Raw genomic sequence first — 22,880 nt, forward strand, 5'->3', positions numbered from 1 at the left:
AAGAGGATGAGGATGAGGATGAGGATGAGGATGAGGATGAGGATGAGGATGAGGATGAGGATGAGGATGAGGATGAGGATGAGGATGAGGAGGAGGATGAGGAGGAGGAGATGGATGATGAGGACGAGGATGAGGATGACGACGTGGAGGAGGAGGAGGATAGGAAGAGGACGAGGATGAGGATAGGAAGAGGAAGAAGAGAGGATGAGGATAAGAATGAGGATAAGGATGAGGATGACGATGAGGATAAGGATCATGACGAGAATGAGGATGCAGATAGGATGAGGACGAAGATGAGGATAGCATGAGGATATGATCGGGATGAGGATGAGGATGAGGATAGGAGGATGATGAGAATGAGGATAGGATGGGGAGGAGGATGAGGAGGAGGACGAGGATGAGGATGAGGACGAGGATGAGGACGAGGATGAGGATGAGGAAGAGGAAAGGATGAGGACGAGAATGAGAATGAGGATAGGATGAGGATAAGATGAGGACGAGCATGAGGATGAGGATGAGGATAGGATGAGGATGAGGATAGGATGAGGATGAGAATGTGGAAGAGGATGAGTTCAATAATTTTAGATGTTGCTGAAGTGTGTTTAACTTTCTGCATAGGTACTGGGAATCAGATGGTCATCGATATTTTACGTCGAGAGTATTGCAAGAGTGAGAAGGCTCTCCTTGAGTGGCCTGCTCCTGTACAAGTTGCGGATGGCTGATCAACTTTTCGTTCAATGGCCAAAGCTGCAACAACAATATCCCCGAGCTATCTATGTTGGCCGTCTCATGTGAAAATTTGGTTCCTTTATTACTAACTTGGAGAAAATTTTATTCTAAATTCAAATCAGTGAACATCTTCTGGTTTTGCTTATGATGATTATTCTTCCTTCTGTTTGATAAGTTTTTGTTAAGTGAAGTTTCTGTAGTTTCTCTTTGGGACTGCTTATTGGGAGTTGTACAGATAACAATAGAAATAAAATCATGGTCTGTTCTGTTTGAGTTCTCTGTTTGTGCTCAGTATTTTCCATGGTTAAATTGATGTTTTAGTTCCTGAAATAATCATGATTACCTAATTTAATCCTTAATATTATGAAAACACAAATTTAGTTCCAGACTATGATAATAGTTAATCAATTCTGTCCCTAATGTTAGCGTATATCAATCAATTTTGTCCTTAATATTATATCAGTTAAATCTAAAAGAGTGTCTCACAAGGTATGTCAGGCTCCCAGATTTTTTTTGGTAATGTTAAAAAAGGCTCCCAGTATTTTTTGTAATTTGAAAAACTAAATGGTTTGTTGGCTCCCTTTCTTATTAGGAGTTAGCTTAAAATACATCACATACTAACAAGATGTTGATCCAGTAGTGTAAGATTTCTATTCTTGTGAGTGACACTTGTTAGGAAGATCAACTATGAACCCCGAAGAGATTAATTTCTTACCATAAGGTGAAGAAATACCACAAAAAAAATACATTTGATCTCCTAATATCACAATAAAGGCAATATGCATGGTTACAATACCTGCAATAAGAGGAACTACAAAGGTGGCCGTGATGGTAAACACAATTTAAAAAACTTAGTTATACAGAAGCTACTAGATATATGCATGACGGTTAGTTACTTTTCTAGAGAAGAATTGTTGCGTAGATAATGGTTAGTTACTCTCCAAGGGAGGACTTACCACTGTGTCCTGCAACAAATTTGAGTTTTTGACAACATAGTAAACAAATAAACATAGAATTGAATCATTGGTAGTTTTTTTATGAGAAGTAAATGCCACTGCGACCTTCATCCCTTGCCACCTTCAAAAGGCCCCTTTACCTATGGAACTTGATGATTAGAGACTCTACCAATAATGGGTTCTTCACAGAAACCTTAAAGATATACACTTCCATGGCACACTCTGGTGTTCATGGAAACACCTTTACCTACCCTTTGCTCCTCAAGGCATGTGCCAACCTGAATTCCATTTCACTTGGCACAATGCTTCATGGGCATGTGCTCAAACTTGGGTTCCAAGGTGACATTTTTGTTCAAACTGCTCTTGTTGATATGTACTCTAAATGTGCACTTGTTGCATGTGCGCGAAATGTGTTTGATGAAATGCCTCAGAGAAGTATTGTCTCTTGGAATGCCATGATTTCGGCTTACTCTCGTGGGTCTTCGATGAACCAGGCTTTGAGCCTCTTGAAAGAAATGTGGGTTCTTCGTTATGAACCAAGTTCATCCACGTTTGTTTCGATTTTGTCGGGTTTTTCGAAGAACTTAAATTCTTTCAACTCTCTTTGCCAAGGGATGTCGATGCACTGTTGCTTGATTAAACTTGGACTTTTGTATTCTGAGGTTTCTTTGGCCAATTCACTAATGAGTATGTATGTTCAGTTCAGCAAAATGGGTGAAGCAAATAAATTTTTTGACTCGATGGATGAAAAGTCAACAATTTCATGGACGATTATTATGGGGGGTTATGTAAAAGTTGGCCGTGCTGTGGAAGCATTTAGTTTATTTAATCAAATGCAAAAACAAAGTATTGACATAGACTTTGTTGTGTTTCTAAATATTATTTTTGGTTGCATACAAGTAGGAGAACTTTTCTTAGCTTCATCTGTTCACTCACTTGTACTCAAATGTGGGTGCAGTGAAGAGGATTCCATTGAAAACTTGCTTATAACTATGTATGCAAAATGTGGTAACCTTACATCAGCAAGAATGATATTTGATCTGATAGTTGATAAGAACATTTTATCATGGACATCAATGATTGCAGGATATGCCCACTCAGGTAATCCAGAGAAAGCATTGGATCTATTTAGAAGGTTGGTAAGGACAGATATTAGACCAAATGGAGCAACCCTTGCAACTGTTTTATCAGCTTGTGCTGATTTAGGATCACTCAGCATTGGACAAGAGATTGAAGAATACATATTTCTAAATGGGTTGGAATTGGATCAACAAGTCCAAACATCTCTCATACACATGTACTCGAAATGTGGAAGCATTAAGAAAGCAAGAGAAGTATTTGAAAAGATGACAGGTAAAGATTTAGCTGTTTGGACTTCGATGATAAATAGTTATGCCATCCATGGGATGGGGAAAGAGGCTATCAGCCTCTTTCGCAAAATGACAATTGCTGAACAGATAGTGCCGGATGCCGTTGTTTACACTAGTATTTTGCTGGCTTGTAGCCATTCAGGTTTGGTGGAAGATGGACTGAAGTACTTCAAAAGTATGCAAAAGGAGTTTGGAATAGCTCCTACGGTAGAACATTATACTTGCCTGGTAGATCTTCTCGGCCGAGTCGGCCAGCTCGACTTAGCTTTAGATATAATTCAGGGCATGCCACTGGAAGCTCAAGCTCAATCTTGGGCTCCATTTCTTAGTGCTTGTAGGATCCATGGCAATGTTGAGCTGGGAGAGCTTGCAGCCGTTAAGTTATTAGAACTTAGTCCAGGAAAGTCTGCAAACTATGTATTAATGGCTAATTTGTATACCTCTTTGGGCAAGTGGAAGGAGGCACAAAGGATGAGAAAGTTGATAGATGGTAAAGGACTTGTTAAAGAAAGTGGATGGAGCCAGGTTGAGATCAATGGTAGATTTCATATGTTTGCCGCCGGAAACCAGTCCCGCGTTCAGTTAGACAATATTTACAAAACACTAGAAGATCTAAATTTTACTCTTCAAGAAGGTAGCTAGCTATACAACAGAAGCAGTAAAAGTGAATAATGACCTGTAAAAGAAAACAGACTAGGGAACTTCTGAAGAACATGTCAGTAGTATTCTCAGCATTATACATGCAAATGCTTGTGACCCTGCTATGGACTTCATCTCCAGACTACTGACAAGGATTTAATAATGCAAGATATGTAAATGGTTGCATTTGGAATCTGGTTCTTGTTTAGTAAGAACTTCGGGTAAAGTTGTGATTTCCTTCTCTGATTCGCCTTTTCCTATCGTAGTTCTTTGATTAAGCAGTTATTTTTGACACTTGACTAGGAGAATTGTTCATCCATGAATTTGATACATGTTACCTTTCATATAATTCAATTTATTTAGACACAATTGGCCAACTAACAAAGGCATTAATAGGAACTCAGGTGTACAAAATGATAAAAATGAAATGCTACTAAAATGAGTTGCTATGAATCTATATAGTATTTCTGTCACAAGATTATCAGTTCTTAACAAGTAGATGATTCTTCTACCATACCCTGTGGCTATTGCACATTTACAACATGGCTGGATCAATGTATTTTTGAACTCCTGTGAAATGCAATAACAATATTTTCTTAAAGTGTATGTGTAGTTCTATTTTATCTTAGCCCCTAAAAATGTACAATTCATCAATGAAACAATATCAATATTCTCATGAAGTATGCATGATACTAATCCCTGACATGATCAACAAATCAGTAACAAATACAAGCATTTCTGACAATTTACTTTCTTTATATTTCTCATGGTCCTCTCATTTTCTCAATAATGTTTGTACTTTTTCTTCAAGGTGAGCTTCTTTTCTTCAAATTTATTGCTCATCTTCTTTCCCAAAAGGTAAGATTAGATCAGTTCAATGATAAGTCTCACTATCATACACAATATACTTGAAGGACTATTTAAGCTTAACATTTAAGTTTGAGGATAAAAAATAGATTAATTTTCTTGGAAAACTAAAGACATATAACTTCTAATTCCTTAAACTATCATTTTTAAAAAAAAATCTATCCACTATTGACAGCTTGTTCTCAACCCTTTAAGACTGAATTTAAGAAAATTCTTATAAAAAAGGTGGATGGATATTACATGTTATTTTATATAATACAAAACATATACCATAGTTTAATTACCAAGTATGAACTGTTTGTTATCCTCTTTCTAGGAAAGTAACATTAAAAACAAAAAATTATTAGTGAAACAACCCATCCCACATTAACAAAATTTACATTTGCTTTAGAGTTATACACTCTTGAGTTATAACTCCTCAGTTTCTGATTATTTTCAGAGTTGCACTAAGGGGAAGTTTCATATGCTGGTGTCAGAGTTCAAAGCTAAACCAAACCAGGAGCAGTTAACTAATAGTCACACAGCCGGTTTCCGACCGAAAATCGGGTCACGACAGCTATGCCCATATTGGATAAAATGCTAACGATCATGATGATAGACAGCCACAATCAATCTACAAGATAGAGGGATGGAATGTGAAGAAGTTGATGTCATGATGGTAGACATTGAGCTGTTTCAACCATGATTCTGCAGCACTGTAAAGATAACATACCCTTTCATAGTCACGTGGATCAGGTTTTAACCAAAGATTTTCTTGCATTTTGTAAGTAGCTAGTCCAAAAGGTGGCAGAGATATGCAGCCACTTTCTTTTTTCTTAAGTCTTTCTTTTACAATACTTCTCCATTCATTGTAACAACATATATCTTTCCCTAAGTCAAAGTCATCATCATTCTCCATTGCACAATCTGCATACACACATAAGAAATAACAAAGTTTTGAGAAGGAATGAGGTGAAGAAAATTTTACATTTTTTTTAATAAAACATAGCTAAGAACCTCTAATAGTAGAAGAGTGAAAAACCCTTCACTTTCTTCAGTTTCACATTCTATATAGTTCTCATTGAGTGGTTGAAAAAAGGGAACATCTAAGTAATTGAAGATATACAAAATTGTAGCAAAATAAAGCATAACAAGTTCAGAACATATGAAACAAGCTGTGACACTATCACCTTCTAAGTTATAGTGAGACTTATCATTGATCTGGTCTAATCTTACCTTTGTGTTCAATGATTTGATCTGTTTTTCTATTTTTCACTACGAAAGAAAGACATAATTTATTGGAAAAAACTAGATTACGAAAGAAAGACATAATTTATTGGGAAAACTAGATTAAGATACCTTCGAAAGATGAGGACAATGTATGGTAAGTGAGAAAGCCAGCTTCCAAGTCCTTGTCGTTTTTCCGACTTGGGATGGTATAAATCGGGTACCTATTCAATGATGAAGAGTTAGGATAACATCTTTCTACCATGGATACGAACCGAGATCGAATATCTTAAGAAAGTAAGTAACATAAACAACAAAATACATTAATTAAAAAACAAGAATAGCATTCTCATGCATTTATACTAAAAAGAGAGAGCTAAAAGTTGAGCAAGAGAAACAGACATGTCCCCAACTCCAGTTTAAATCATCATTGCTATAGACTACGCCTTGTTCGTCAAGTCACAAACACAGAACAATTTTCCTTTAACTAAATTTGAGAATTAAAATGGCTTAAGTGACAATTCAAAGAGTTCACATGTAACAAGAACAAGAAATTATGCTCACCAAGAAACAGCCATCCAACTTGCCGGGGAAAGATCGACACTCTTCAATGTCATCAATGCCGGATAGGTTTTAGCTAACTCGGTTATCTAAAACAAGAACAAGCAGGAGTAATGTGTGTTAATATAACACAGAAATAAATCTGTCTATATTCCTGCTATGAACTCAATCTCCTAAAAGCTTAAGCTGTTAGGTGAAAGCACATGAATATCTTTATCAAATTTCTAACAATTACAACAGAAAAAAGTGGCGATTAGTGAATACTATACTACTTAAAATTAAAATAAAAGCCTACCTTCTCCATAAGCGGAATCCTCGAGTAAGGTGAAGTTGTCTCAGTAAACTCTAAGTAAAGGTGGCCAAGCTTATCTCTTGGCGATGAACCCTCCTGGTCAAAGCTTGAATCCTCGGAAATACTATCCCATGCTTTGCTGGAAGTGTCACTTAATGACCTAGATAGCTTATCACTTCCACTGTCATCACTCCATGAATCACTTTCAAATTCATTTCCATCACTACTATCCTCTCTCCGATTCCTAAAAAAGATGAAGATATGTTAACACCATTTTGTCGACACGAACAAAAATTATAATCAAATGCAGTGTCATTTTCTGCATACCTAGATGCTGCAACAGACTTATTGGTGTAGATTTGGATGGCAGATAGATGAGGAACATAGTATTGAACCACTATATCACCATTCTCCAACATCACAGGTGTGCTGGCGCCATAAGCACTCCATTCATAATAGCAGTCCCAAAGATCTTTCAGGCTGAAGAACTTAATCAAGTCTTTACCGAGTGGTTGCCAGAGGCTATTTATATCGCTAAGAGACCTCTGCGAAAAACATAATAAAAGCAAAGAAAATTAAGGAAACAACTCATCAAAAAATCATAGACAGCACCAGCGCAACATTACTTTTGTTGCGCTTCAGTGTTAGTGCTTGCGCCCTGGTAAATTATGTCAAAAACTCGATTTTAAACAGACAACTTGTTTTAACTACCCAGTAGTAAAAGATAGAATCTAGGCTAGCATGAGATAAACTTAAAACACAAGCAATTGGCAATTTAGTCATTAACAACTACAAGCAACAACAACTAGCAGCTAGTATATACACAATAGCACCCTCCATATTCATGATTTTTTCTGCCTTCTTTTGCCCCTTTTTTGGTACTAGCAAGGATATCCCCTCACCTCATGGGTAAGGAACTAATCCCTTTCGGGGTATGTGGCTGCCCCTATCATCAAGTGTCCCTTTTGAGTAGATAAAAACATTGACCAATTCTCCAAAACAACATAGATTGTATGAAGAAAACCACATAATAGCATTGTAACATGTAACATAGAAAAAATAATGAAAAATCCATAGGGAAAAATCATTTTCAGGTAACACTATTGACACTGCTAATTATCTATACACACTATTATTAATTAATGGTAATTTTATAAAAAAAACATCAAAAAACTCATTCTGATTGGTTATCACGAGTATAGATAAACAATTTCATGTGCCAATAGCATTTTTTTTTTGTCTCTCCCAACAATTGTCGTTTTCAGGAATCAAACTCTCGATCTTAATAACATCTTTAATAAAAGAATGCCGTAAAACTGAAAAATAGTAATACCAGCAATACCATTTTTGACAGGATCACTAATCAAAACTAAACAATGTGCCATGAATGGAATTAAATAACCAATGTCCCATCATTCATAACACATATGGAGTAAGGTGGAACCACAAAGACCATACATAGCACTATGTCACTCATCTCATAAAGTAAAGTTGAGTTTTTTCCTTCAAAGTTTGGCTTTTGTCGCCCTAACCAATGGGCCATGGCAAGAAGAAATTATTGGTTTCTCACCAAATCAAATCAAGTACCATAAATATCCATATTATCTTTTTTGACTAAGTAAAACTATGTACTATGTCTTTATTAATAAAATTAAGATACAGATTCTTCAAAGGCATAAATCATAAAATTGAAAAAATGGATAAAATTCCAAAAAAGTACTAGATCCCAAAATAATTCATAATTCATAAAATTGAAAAATGACACAAAGGGAATATTTTTTTCAAAGGCATCCAAAATAATTAATTCTTCATTATTTTTTATTAGTTAATAATTAAGAAATGAACATGAATGATAGACTAATAATATATAAAATTCTTATAGCTGCATACATTTTTTCCTCATATTAAATTATCAAACCCAAAATAGTACTCACATTTGATATGAAAAGATTAAGGCAATGGCTGAGTAATCCTTAGTACATTCGTCTCAAAATAATTATTCAGAAATTGAAGAAACGAATAATTAATTTTATTAAAATTCATAAAAATAATATCTGTTTATATTTTACACATTAAAATTTTATTTATATATCTCATTTTTACTCTTTCTTTAATATAAGTATATTACTTGAAAATATTATTTACCAGTCTCTTAAAATTATAAGTGAGCATATATTTATTTTCTTACAATTATTTTCAAACAAATTTTTATTATAAAGTAAAAGGATTAACCGTAACATTTATTAGTCCACAGAATTGCAGGGCAATCTTGTTTCAAATATCACACCAAAATATTCAACCAATTCTACACATTTATCCCTAATTGAACCTTTCCTATATAAACCTTTTCATATCCCTGGGTCTGGTTTGGTTTTACACACTAAAATATATGGGTGTTCAGATCCTGACCAATCTAAAAAGGAAACAAAAAGCAAAACTAAAAAATTAAAATCACAAAAAGCAGAAATTGTTTAAAAAATGATTGCTTTGATTCGGATTTTGGTTCTAATTTTAGAAATCAAACTACACTAATACTAATTACATATATAGAAAAAATGGAAATTATTTTATTTCTAAATTTAATTAATATTTCAATTAATAATGTAAAATATGCATTTTCATATTTTCTAACTTATTAGTTAAGACTTTCTAATTGTTGAAATTATGTTAGTATGTTATTGATGTTGTCTTTGTAGTGTTTTATTTTTCCTGTTGTTTTTTTATTTTTAGTTTAAATTCATATTATTAATGTTCTAATAAATACTTGTGTGTATCAGCTTGATACAAAGAGTCTTGGAATAGACTTATTGATTTTTAAGTGAAATTTACATTTGAAAATATATTATACTTATTATTTTGAAATAGACATATTTTTATGTGAGCTTGACAAAACAGAACAAAACCACATAAATCTTAGATCAGATTTAGATTTCTTAAACTAAATCAGACTTGCATGTTATTTATATTTTCAGATTGGATGACTTTTTCTTTTTTTGTACCTAAAAAGCAATTAAAACCAATCGACCACCTCTACTAAAAAAAGATACCCTAACCAGGATAATACTATCAACTCTTTTTGTTTCCTAAACTCTCGCACTGAAGGTAATACTGTCTTAGCCAGGAACATGGGAGTAATACTACCAATTGAGAAATTATTTAAGACTATCATCTTCCGAATAATTTAAATAATTAATATATCATCCCTAATTAAATTAATCCTAAACCATTTAATTATTTCTTCCGCAAAAATACTTTCTTGCTTTCCGGCACCGTTTAGGCCCACTCTCCATCATCATTAAATTTTGGAGTGCAAAAGTCTGACACTGTGTCCAATTATGATAATCCCCTTCTACCCACAGTCCCAGACCAAATGTGAAAGACAACCATACTAAATATAATATAAAATATTTCAAATTAATAAAATATTTCAAATAAATAAATTAATAAAATATTTCAAATAAATAAATTAATAAAACAAATAATAATTTATTGACAATCTCATAAACTCAATTGATACTTGTAAAAAATAAAAGAATTGCTTAATTGATACTAACACATCATCATGTATTATCAGATTATGTAATTAAGATTCAATAAGAATAGGAATTACTATTGTACATTACAAATCTGATAGAGGGATAAGTTAGTAACATTTATTAGGAGTTAATTTATATAATATGTAAAATATTAAATACAAATAATAGAGAATCAGATGTTTCATAAGTTATTTATACATTACCTTAACATTAATATAAACATAAATACCGGAGTAATGCTGGTATTTGATTAGATGAGAACTGTCACAGAAGTCAATAAGTTGAAAATGAAACACATAGCCAACAAGATCACACCATTTTAAGTCAATCAAATTTTTTTATATTCTATTTTAATTTTTTATAGATAAAATAACTCTACGCCCGAACAAAATGTTAATCTAATAATACAAGGTGTCGTATAAAACTCGAAAAAATATTTTTGGTTATAGAAAAAATGAACCAATAATTGATGCCCAGATTTTGCATAATATACAGGAATATTCCAGCAATGGAATTCACAGTTCACAGTCACACAATTGCATAACAATAAAATTAGAATATAACAAACAAACACAATCGAAAAGATTTTGGATGGATAAAAACTAAGAGTAAATAATAAAAATTACATAAAAGCCTGAAATAATAATTTTAAAAACCTAAATCATAATATTATTTTTTTGGCAGGAAGATGGAGAAGAAAAGAAAGAAAAACACAAACACACTATCTGGTGAATTGAATTTAAGAGAGAAACAATTTGGAACATGAACATGAAACAGAGACAAATAAATGAAAATAAATATAGAAAATACCTGAGGCATAGTGTGAGAAGGAACGAGAGGAGTAACACATTGAAGAAAACGTTGCAGATTCGAAGGAGAATTTCCGGAACAACACGAGGGATAGGTTGATGAAGACATTTTCTCGTTGATCAGAAATTTTTCCCAGAAAAAGTTACAGAAAATCCTCAAAATCTCTACAACAATGATGAAGATTTTAGATTAATAACCATTGGGTATTAAAAAAAATATCTTCTTTTTTCCTTTTGGTGAATGAAAATGGTTATTATGGATATATATGAAGCTCTCTCAACTCTCACAACTTATAATGTAAAAGTAACACAGAGGAGTGTGTATGTGTCATCATATAGAAACTATTGTTTTGACAAATTAAGCAAGTTTCAAATATAGACCCAACTTTTCTATTAATTTGGGTATTTTAATAAGAACTTTCCATATTAAAAGAGATTTGGATTAGGCCATCATGTCAGAAAATAGTGATAAACATAAGAAAATTAAAATTAGAATAAAATATTAAATGTTATGAAGGGTAATAATAAAGAAATAATGGGGAACATTTAGCAAGGTGAAACAAAAAGACAAATTGTACCAACCCAATGCTTTTAAATTGAGAAAGATAATATTTTGGGATTTTAATGCTAGAATTTATTAAAGGTGTGAGATATTTTGATGACCAAAATAGAAGAAAGTTGAAGTTGAGAGGTTGAAGAAGGAAGAGAAGAAGAAGAAGGGTATAGAAAGAGATAAGATATAGATTTAATAACGCTTAGAGTGGGGAAAAAACGTTAGCTTAGTCCGTTGATTTTGTTTATTATTACAAGGAACAAAAAAAGAAACGAACTTTAAGACTTTTCATTGAAATGGGTAATGAGAGAGAATGTGTTTTTTGTTTGAGAAGAGTGAGAAGAAGGTGAGTGCGGTGGTGCGTGGTGGAGAAGGAGAAAGAGTTCGCTTCGCCGCGTGTTAATGTGAAAGTGTTGTCAGAATCAGAAACTCAGAAGAGTGGTTTTGTTTTGTGTTCGTACGTTTTTTTGGGTTTTGTCTTTGTGTTTCCTTTTGGCTTTTATTCAAAGTTACGTGTATCACTTGACATTGTGATTTTTTTTAGAAATCTACAACAACAAAAAAAACTCATTTTTAAATTAAATATGAAGAAATTTTCTTGTTAATTACTTATTAAATTTTATCATTTTGTGAAAATGGCCACTATATAAAGTATTTTTAAATTCATAATATGTTAATAAATAAACTACTCTCAGCCTCAAAATAATATCATGGAAAAATGTAAGTTAGCTATTTGAAGGAAACCACCATTAAATATTAATTGATGGAAAGAATGATAATAAGTAAATTTAATAGTTAATAATGTTTAATAAATTAATATTTGTATATATATAAAAAATAAAAAATATATTTAATGTATTAATTTGAATCAAATCTTATTAACTTACATTTATTGACTTATATATATATTAAGTGAAAGATTATATATCGATAGTGTATGGTTTTATGTAAATTATATTAGTTCATTATTTATTATTGATATTTAATTATTATTGTCTTCTCAAAAACTAATACAAATAAATAATATAAATGATATATTGATTATGTATAAATTTTATCAAGACAACGATAAACATTATATTCATATATTAATATCAATGTTTTCTTGCAAGTATTAATTACTCTTCCAAAAAATATATTTGGTAAAATTTTAATAAATCCAAATTTTATAGACTTACTATTTTAATTAAATATATACAAAATAAAAAGGGTAGGGGCGGATAGCGGGAATCGAACCCACGTCTTCTCGAGGAAATAAGGTAATTAGGTGGTATACTATTTGTATATGCTTAGTGGATCTCCTTCTAAAAAGGACAGGAATTAATGTAATATTTGATTGATTTATTAATTACATATAATCTCACCATTTTATCATTTATTCTTATTTTTCTTATATTAAGTGTATACACAAAGTTTCTATAAATATGTTATTGGATGTTTTTCCATGTCGATCAAAGTTGTTCTGCTTGGAGTGAGAAAGACAGAAAATAGAAGTAGGAGAATGTATAGAATAATAGTGATTCGTTGATGGAAAATAATAAAAGAATATGTAAAAGTTTCTTATAGTTATTAATAAGATATTACAAAATGATAAAAGTAGAATATGAAAAATATGCCAGTGGTTACTAAATAAATTGAATAAAATTATTTATGTTCCATCAGCTTAATATCATTTAAATATATTTTGTATTTATATAACAATATTGAAATAAGGACACAGTAGAGATATAGAAATTATGGTCATTCAATTACCTAAATACCTTTTAGGTATATTTTATCTTTTATACAGTAGTATAAATGAATGAAATATTCTAGTTAATCATGTACGTTATATATTATTTTCAAGGTATTTTATTTATTAATTTAATTTAATTGCATAATAACGTTATGAACTATGAATCAAATCTAAACACATCTATTGAGTTAATATATTAATGTGTAATGTGTTCTTACAACTATTAATTACTCCCTACCAAAATATATATTGGTAAAAAATAAAATAAAATAAAAAAAGAGTTAATGCAATCCACGATTAATTTATTAATTAAGTTGTACATTACACATAATTTCATAATCTCCCTTTTTGTATTATCAATGAATGGGATATATTTGTTTTTGTATTATTATTACCTCGATCATGGACAGGGTATATTATTTTCAAGGTATTTTATTTATTATTTTAATTAATTTGAAATATGTTTTTTACGAAGATAAATATAATGAGAAGACAAAAGTATTAATTATGCATTATATAACGGTGTAAACAATTTGGACTCTACATATATCAAAAATAAATTCTTAAATATTTATTTGGTCTTGCTTACTAATACATATATTATTGTTATATTTACATTTTTATATTTACTGTAATATATATATATATAGTAAGAAGGTAGTCTCAATGTATTTGTAAGATTTATTACTCTGTGATAATTATGGGACTGTTTTTTTGTATTGCCAACATATCTTCTCCTTTTGGGTAAGGAATTATTTTTTTTTGAGGTGTATAATTGTCTCTCCCAATAAATATTATTTTCATGAATCATATTCTTTATTTTTTAATTATTTTGAAAATCTTACATCACTAGATCAACCAAGTTATTATGGGTGTAAAATCCTATAAAAATCATCCTCTTTAACGAGAGAAATAATATATAATTTATTACTTTCAAATCTTAATAAGTTAGACCCCTTGTAATGAGTGGACATTTTGATTTATAGAGAAAACATGAGTAATAGAGAAAGTTTGAATTCCTTCCCGGATTAGTTTTACCCTGTCATGCAATGAGACCAAAAATATATTAAATTATATTCCTATTTTAAAACTAAATTATAAAATTCACCCAGATATTAAATTAGAGAATAAGATATATGTGTCAATAGTATAAAAGTGTTTTACAATATCACTATATCATTCATTATTTATTTTCAATTATTATTAACTCTTAAATAAAAATAATTTAAATGGATAGTAAATAATACACAAATTATATATAAGTCTTTAAACTATTAATATATAGATATTACTCAAATTAAATTATAGCTGTAAAAATATCTAAGTGTCTGAATTTCTTATGGATAATAAGTTTAATAACATAGTTCCATAAAATACACGTGTTGGAGACGTTTCTGGAACAATGGCGAAACATATATTGTTTGCACAGAAATTACTTAAATATAATAAATACATGAGATTCTCTCAATTGTTTGCATAGTAAAATCAAATTTTGTTTAAAAGATAGTTGATGGTAAGAATAAGAAAATGGAAAAATAGCAAATAAACAGGTAAAAATTCCCTAAAAAATAAATAAAGACACTACTTAAATAACAAACATAAAAAATTTACAATGACAATTATATATTTATGTTATTCAAATTTCGAAGTTGTATTTTTGAATAATATCTTTCAAAACTTTGATTCGTGAATGGTATTGTATATTATTAGGATGCATACCAACAAAATACTTATTCATTTATATTTATATAATATTTGTATATTGTGGGTAAGTATATTATTATTTCTGAAAATTTAAACCTTTTTAAATATAAGTTCATTATTTTAAAATATATTTTCTTAACCAACACACAATTTTAATGAAGAGTTTTTATTAAAGAGAAGTGATACATGGAATGACTAGCTAATTGTATGCCACTTATATTTTAGAGATTTAGTAATAATATTTTTTATAAATAAAGATAATGTTATGGATAAAAGGAGTGTCAACCTAATTACAAGAGTTTAATACAAGAAAAAGAAGTGGTGCAATATTGAATTTAGTAATAATATTCACTAAATATAAATTTAATTTATTAACATGCCTTTTTTAAATATGAGAGAATGCCTTTTTTAGATAATGTTTTTTATTGCGTCTATTTATTAGTCACAAACTGATGTAAACCAATGGGGACAATCTATGATTTTTGGAAGCATATCATTTGATTATGAGAATCTCTTGGAGGCCATGTTCTTGCAAATAATTCATAACATAATTTGGTTTAATTTATTTGCATTGTTATTATTAATAAATGAGAATTTAATTATCACGTAGTCTTAAAATTTATGTTTATTTTTCATTCAAGTATTTTAGTATTTAATTTGATGTATTTTGGGGATTGAGAAATTATTTATTTCCTTGTAATTTGGCCCAATAGTGGCTAAGTGGTGTAGCATAAACAATGTGGCATGAAAATAAGAAGGATGTAAGAGCACAAAAGGACACAACTACAAATATGCAAGACTTAAAAGATAATTAGAGATATTTATTCATTTTCCTTGGCCAAATCAGATTAGTTTAATCAACATGTGGTTACTCATCGGGATACGACAAGACACAAATTAAGGAGATGATAAGAGGCTGATTGGAACAAGTCAAGGCTCTACTTGACTTTCATTTTCATAACCAACTTGTGGTTATACTAAAGGGATGAAGAAAAGATGATCAAATTCACTCAAGCAATGAAATTCTATGATTAAATTCAGCCAAATTAATTAGAGGGATTTTCAAGGCTGATTCAAATCCAAATCTTCAATCATTCAACAACTCAAGACCAAGTCATACTTCAAAGAATTCACCCAAAACCCCAAAACCTCAACCATATTTATTTTCATTATTAAATAGGATATTATCTTTTAGTATTCAAAGATAGTTAGGATTTTATTTTAAGTAGGCTCTTATCTTTTTAGCCAATGCAGATTGCCTATTTATATTTGATTCATCATTAGTAAAAGTTAAGTTTGGTTTTGAGAAAAATTGGATTGAATTCCTAAAGTTGAGCCAAAGCTCCTTAACTCGAACTTATTAAGATCCTTATATTTGTAGCGTTCTAAGACTCATCACCCTCTCGGTGTGGCGTCTAAATGCTTATCAAAGATCATTCCTTGTGGTGAATATCATTGACTTATCAAGCTCTTAAGTTTGTGGCGTCTCCATCTTCGTAACTTTTCCATTTTTCCCACAAATCTATCTTAAAATTGGCCTAAAAATCTCTATCAATATCAAAACCGAATTCTGATTTATAAAGCTTTTAATTTCAAGCTAAAACGATCCTACAATCAAAGGCACCCCTTAGAGGTTGTCATCAAGGTTGATTGAGAAATAAACGTAAATCCTAAGACTACATGAGAATTAAACTCTCATTTATTAATAACAATGCAAATAAAATAAACCAAACTATGCTATGAATTTTTTACAAGAATATGGTCTCCAAGGGGTTCTCCTAGTCGACAAATCATAGGTTACCCCATTGGTTTACCTCACAAACTAATAGACACCTTAATTAATTCACTTCTATGATTAAAAAAGGTAAAATAGGTTATTGATAATAGAGTCAAGGAATTCACACAAAAATATTCACTTCTCACTTGTTTTTCTCAAACGTCCCTTGTTCTGGACTCTTCAATCTTCTCATTTTTTTTACTTTTATATACTACGGTATTAATATAGTGTTAGTGTCAGTTTGACAAGTGTGTTGCACATGACTCATAATTAATGGAGGTTGGAAAATATTTTTTTTACTCATATAACTAATTTTATCTTTATATGATAATAATATATTATTTTTATTTTTTAAAATTTGTCATGTTGTCAATTATTGGTTGTTTATGATGATCATTATTTTATATTATTATATAGTTAATGTATAATTAAAATAAAGGTTTCGTCTGAAGTAAGAAAAGAAAGTCACCATTTAATATTCATTAAGAAAGTGGTTTTATAAAAAAATAATATTAGTTTCAAGTCCATAATAAGCAGTATTATTAAACTCGAATCAGTCAATGATTCAGCTAGGCATTGAGTCAATGAGTTACTGGTTGGACCAGTGGGTCATTGATTAGATCGGTTGGCTCGGTTTCTATTAAAAGTTCTAAAAAATTCATAACATTAGTTAATATTATTTAATAATTTTAAATTTCAAATTTAAAAATATTATCATACCTAATTAAATAACTAACAAATAATATTTTACTACTATAAAATGTCACAAACAAGCTGAAAACATCGTCAAACAACACATATATTACGTTTTAATTGCAAGAAAGTGCATATATGTTTAAAATTTAATTAAACAACAAATATTTTGTTATAATATAAGTTAACAAATGACAAATATAATTACAAATAATTTAAAAGTTTTTTGGGTCTTAAAACACCATTGTTTTGGTTGTTTTTAGAAAAATATAGTTTTTGATTGACTTGGGCAATCCGACCATCCGAGTCACCGATTTTAGGCTTAAATCGATCGAGTTGAACCGAGTCAATCCGTTTTTAATATAAACCAGTTAAGTGAAAGGCTCAGACCGATCAAATATCTGATTCATGGTTGAACGATTGGACCGGTCAGTCCAAGCCGAGTTTTATAACATTGTAATAAGTAAGAATACTCTACTCTTAAAATAAAATTAGAGGCTCAAACTTTTGACAATACTTCACCTACAAAATGTCAAAAGGACACTCAATATAATAACTTTTTGGTTATCAATATAGTAATATATTAACTCTTTATCTCCCTACACCTTGGACATAAAAAGTAGAGTCAAACTACATGCTTTTGATTTCAACCTTCTATTTTTCGACATCTATTTACTACATATACATAACAAAATAAACTTCCACCACCACATCAATTGCTACATGTTATCTGATCCTTCACGTTACCTCATCAATTGTCACATGTATCTCTTCCTTTATTTTTCCCATCCTAAATGGTTCCATGATAATCATATGTACCTTCTCACATTATATTTGTCATTTCTTGACAATAGTAATAATTTAATAATAATTATTGCATTTTTTATGCTATATCTTAAATTGCATTTGAATTGTTATTGAGGTTCATGTCTCTCTCTTTCTCTTCCAACCTTCTTTTTCTCCAGTTTCATTTCATTTCATTATGTCTCTTCATAATCGTCTTTTTTCTTTCTTTTTCAATCATCTTCTTTAAAGTGCATTATTTATTTATTTATTTTGTAGACATGATATTTAGCATATTTTCATTGATTTTTTGGTTTATTTTATACATCTGTTATTATTTTATCATTGATTTTTGTTTAATTTTTTATTGATTTCATTATTTTATAGACGTGTTCTCACTAATTTTATTATTTTGTAGATATATTCTTCCAGCATGTGTCTCCTTTAGTGTCTGATAAGTAAAGATATATTCCTCAAGGAAGATCAACCTTCAAAACCTATGGTATGTACCCTCCATTATATTATACATTTACTTATACTATTACATTTATTTGTCTATTTATTTTTGTTAATAATATATTTATCTCCTCATCTTATCATACTGTTATCATTTTTTCTCTTTATTTATGGTTTGGTTCTCCCCTGAAACATATCCGCAAATTAATTTTCTCTATCTGCATATCTTATCTTACTTATACACTTTTTTATTCAAAGAATCATTATTTTAATTTTTGGTTTTGCATGTTTCAGAAACACATAGACTGTATCATCCTCTAAAATAAGGTAAAGATCATGGTTATTCACTCACTTATTCAACAAATCTATCATCTTCTATTCTATTCGATGATTTTTAATATATATGTTGTTTAATACACTCATTTTGGCTCAATATTTGTGCTCTTGGAAATTTTACTTAAACCCAATTACCTTATTTAATTGTTTGCTTATAAATTTGTATTATTTTGATTGTCAACAACACAATATAATGTCTTTGTTCTTTGTTCTTTGTTTTTCGATTTTTAGCATTCCCATATATGAAAAAGATATGTTGATATTTAATTTATTTCATAAAAATAATTATTTTTAATATTAATTAGAAGAAAAGTTGATAATTCCTAAATGTTTACTTTCCTATAATTAAGGAATTGGGGCATTAATTATGGAGTGGTGATCCACTTACTCTAAGAGTAAGTTTCTTCAAGAGTAAGTTTTTTACACTTACTCATTATCTTAGCCATCAATTACAGAGATAACTAATGGTTTAGATCTATTCACTAATTCAAACCATTGAATTTCCCTATAAATGGCTAGGATGAGGAGTAAGTGGATTCATCCTCTTAATTATGATGATTTAGTTTCTATTTTAAATTATGTATTAAAGTTGTTAGGAAAATTTGAAAACATATTTTAAATATAGTAAATGAAATATGTAATAATTACACATTTAAATAGATCTTAAAACATTCTCAATTAATATTATTTATTCATTTTATGTGTCATTTATCATTTCCTGTAGATCATTAAAATATTGTTGTATAAAAATTGTATGGATGAAGATATATAATTAAGATAATGATACAATTTTAAAATATTATAATAAATCATTGTAATTGTACATAATCACTAATAGAAAAAATATAATAACATTAATATTTATTAGTTAAATTATATTATTTATTTTTTCTTTACAATTCTCATAACTATGTCATTCTCTACCTAATGACATATACATTTGTTAATTTTGATAATCTAATAGATGTCATAGTTCAAAGTACTTATCAAGGTCTACACAATCGCTAAAAGATTGAAGAGTTTTTATAACAAATGATAATACTTGTATTAACTATTGATTTTATTGAAAAAATAAATAAAAAAATTTAGTTTAATTCCAAATAAAAAAATTTATAATTCACTTTAATCAGTTATTAATTTGAAGCAAATATTTCTAATCTTCATAACTTAGGTGATAAAAATGAATGCAATAGTTCTGATTCTATTGATAAGTGTAATACTAATAAGGGCTAAAATTCAACCTATTAACTCATCAATTTTCAAATGCCTTTATAATTTTGGTCTTCATGATCATATAATCAAATTTTTCCACAATATGATATTGTGTATATTTAATATTTGTGAGGTTGAACAATGAAGAACATTGAATTTTGAAAGATATATTAATTTCAAAATAACAAAATTTGAATTTATTCATTATCTTAAAGAAACAATATAGATATAATATACATCTTCTTAATTATGTGGTAAAAAAAATATTGCTCCGTGCATTCATAGGGGTAACTTGCTAGTTTGAATAGATAAAGCAATCCCTAGTGATACTAAAATTAGCCTATTAGCAATAGCATCCTGAATTAAAATTGATAGATTTTTCACTAGGGTTCACATAGATTTCTTTTATATATTTTAAGAATAACTAACACTTAAATTTTGGTTGGATAAATTTTGTAGTACCTTTCTCTATTTGTTGTATAACCTAGTGACAATGAAAATACATGGAAATATTTATTCTCATATGTTTTTGTCATGTAACCATGTTGAACTTAGAGATAAGTACACAACCAACAAGGCGTTGTATGAAAATATGGTCCTTGAAGAAAATGATGAAGAAGAAGATGAATGCCAAAAATATCAATGAATAGCAAACTTTTATTGATGATTTAGAATTGAGTGAATACACTTTACTTTATGGATTGATGAAGTGTATATTATCCGATGATTTTTGTACAAACTACCTTATACCCTATTTATAGAAAGTTTGACTAACAGACTTAACTACCTAACAAATCTAACTAATCAATCTTGCCAATAATTAACACGTGCAAAGAGGATCTTGATCTGGTGCAGGGGAGAAAGAGATAGGGAACTTGGACTGAGTTGGCCCATGAGAGTTAGCTTCTATGTATATTGATTCTGCTCCAATTGTTGCAGTAGCTTTGTTATTGTTATCCATCTCTGCATCATCTTTATTTATTGAAGTAGTAGGATTACTTGCTAATACGTTGTTCCAATAGTATAAAGTTATATTGGATACCAAGAGTGAATGTTCAATTCATGAGAGCGATACTGGTTGGGAAGAGTAATCACATACTCCAGAAAGGATTAGTTCTTTACCCATAAGGTGAAGAGATTTCATTGATAGAACAAAAAAAGAAATAAGTACACAAATTACAAAATAAAATTCACATTGCGAACACCTTAAAAGGAGTCATCCTAATATTTCTCACCATTCTTCGGATTTATTGGCAAAGAGATGAAAAAATAGATTCATCATTCCATTTACATTCCAATTGGTTCAAGAAAGAGACAAAGAACTAATATGCTTTTCCGGTATCTTGATCGAAATACCTATCAATGATATTTTTCATAGAAATAGTATTTTTTTTTCTTATTTCGATGATCTTCAACATAAATCTCCTTCACTATTGTACTTAAAATGGAACAAAATGATCTTGTTTTCTTTCTAAGTTGAAAAGAGATGTCTTGAGCAATCGAAAAAACACTTTGATAAATAGATTTGATCTTGACCGACTCAATTAAGATATTAGTCTTTGTTCTATTAGACAATAAAGATGGCATTTTTTTCACTTCGTTCAAATAAGAGTTGTACCGTACGGAATTGTTCTGTTTCTCAGTCACGTTTAGTCAAAGACTCCGAACCAGAAAGAGTTACACGTACTAGTTATTGCAAATGGTGTGCCTAATATTGTTGTGTTCTATTTATGTTGCTCATTCTATCTCACAACAGCTAAAATGTGCAAGTCGTCCATCTAATATGAATGAATGAACATTTTTTTTATGGTAAGTCAAAGTATACATGTTAAAATATTGTGGTACTCTAAACTATTTGAGATTTTTTTTTACCTTTTAATTGTTTTTAAGTTCTTGTTGTGATTAAGGAATTATTAGACTCTCTAAATTTTGCACCATTGATATCCTTTTATTAATATAAATTTTCTTATAAAAAAACCTTTTGGAGTTGGCTTCCTAAATTATAAATTCATTTAAATTAAATTCTTAAAATTTTAAATTGGGTAATGTTATGAGTCTTTAAATAGTAAATTTAATGTGATACTTATATCATCAATCTCTTCCACCTAATAGAAAAGTCTGTTGAGTTAATCTTTCCTCGTGTGTTTAAGTCATAACAATTGATCTTTCCTTGTGTGTTTAAGTCATACCTAGAGACTGGACTTATATATATATATATTAACAAATACTCACATGTGAGTCAAACCGCTAAAAGAGAAAGGGTTACCAATGGGTCAATGTTGATAGAATAAAAGCCGCCATAGATGTTGACCCCTTAAAGGGGGGCGACAATGTTATCAGTCTCACATTAGGTAATATAACAAACTCAATGTGGTACTTAAGTCATGCAACTCTCGCACCCAATATTTTAAATTGTGGTTGCAGTCATTACGGCCGCTGCAATGCGGATTGCAGCTATTGCAGTACGAATTATGTTGTAATTAAAAAATTACTTTTCAATTTGTTGCAGTCCGATGCGGTCTGATGTGTTTATAGTGCACCATTCAACAGTAGTAGAAGGCAGAAACATGAGGAATGTTTGGTCTATTATATGGATAGATGAAATTTGGATTAATATCAATGTCATTATTTTCAACAACAATGAAGTTGTTTTGGAATATTATGGA

At 29.8% G+C, this 22,880-nt stretch overlaps 2 protein-coding genes across 2 annotated transcripts; one reads left to right on the plus strand and one right to left on the minus strand.

The window, feature by feature from the left end:
* On the plus strand, nt 1,616–4,446 carry LOC109347832 (pentatricopeptide repeat-containing protein At4g35130, chloroplastic-like). The gene has a single exon (XM_019587920.1). The coding sequence runs from the start codon at nt 1,778–1,780 to the stop codon at nt 3,695–3,697; it is 1,920 nt and encodes a 639-aa protein (XP_019443465.1). The 5' UTR covers nt 1,616–1,777; the 3' UTR covers nt 3,698–4,446.
* On the minus strand, nt 4,904–11,466 carry LOC109347833. Its single transcript, XM_019587921.1, has 6 exons — nt 10,967–11,466; nt 6,948–7,165; nt 6,624–6,864; nt 6,332–6,417; nt 5,900–5,991; nt 4,904–5,467 (listed from the first exon to the last, which is right to left on the minus strand). The coding sequence occupies exons 1-6, from the start codon at nt 11,072–11,074 to the stop codon at nt 5,175–5,177; spliced, it is 1,038 nt and encodes a 345-aa protein (XP_019443466.1). The 5' UTR covers nt 11,075–11,466; the 3' UTR covers nt 4,904–5,174.

Source organism: Lupinus angustifolius, chromosome LG05 (assembly GCF_001865875.1).
Source record: "Lupinus angustifolius cultivar Tanjil chromosome LG05, LupAngTanjil_v1.0, whole genome shotgun sequence".
In the NCBI taxonomy this organism is placed as follows: domain Eukaryota; kingdom Viridiplantae; phylum Streptophyta; class Magnoliopsida; order Fabales; family Fabaceae; genus Lupinus; species Lupinus angustifolius.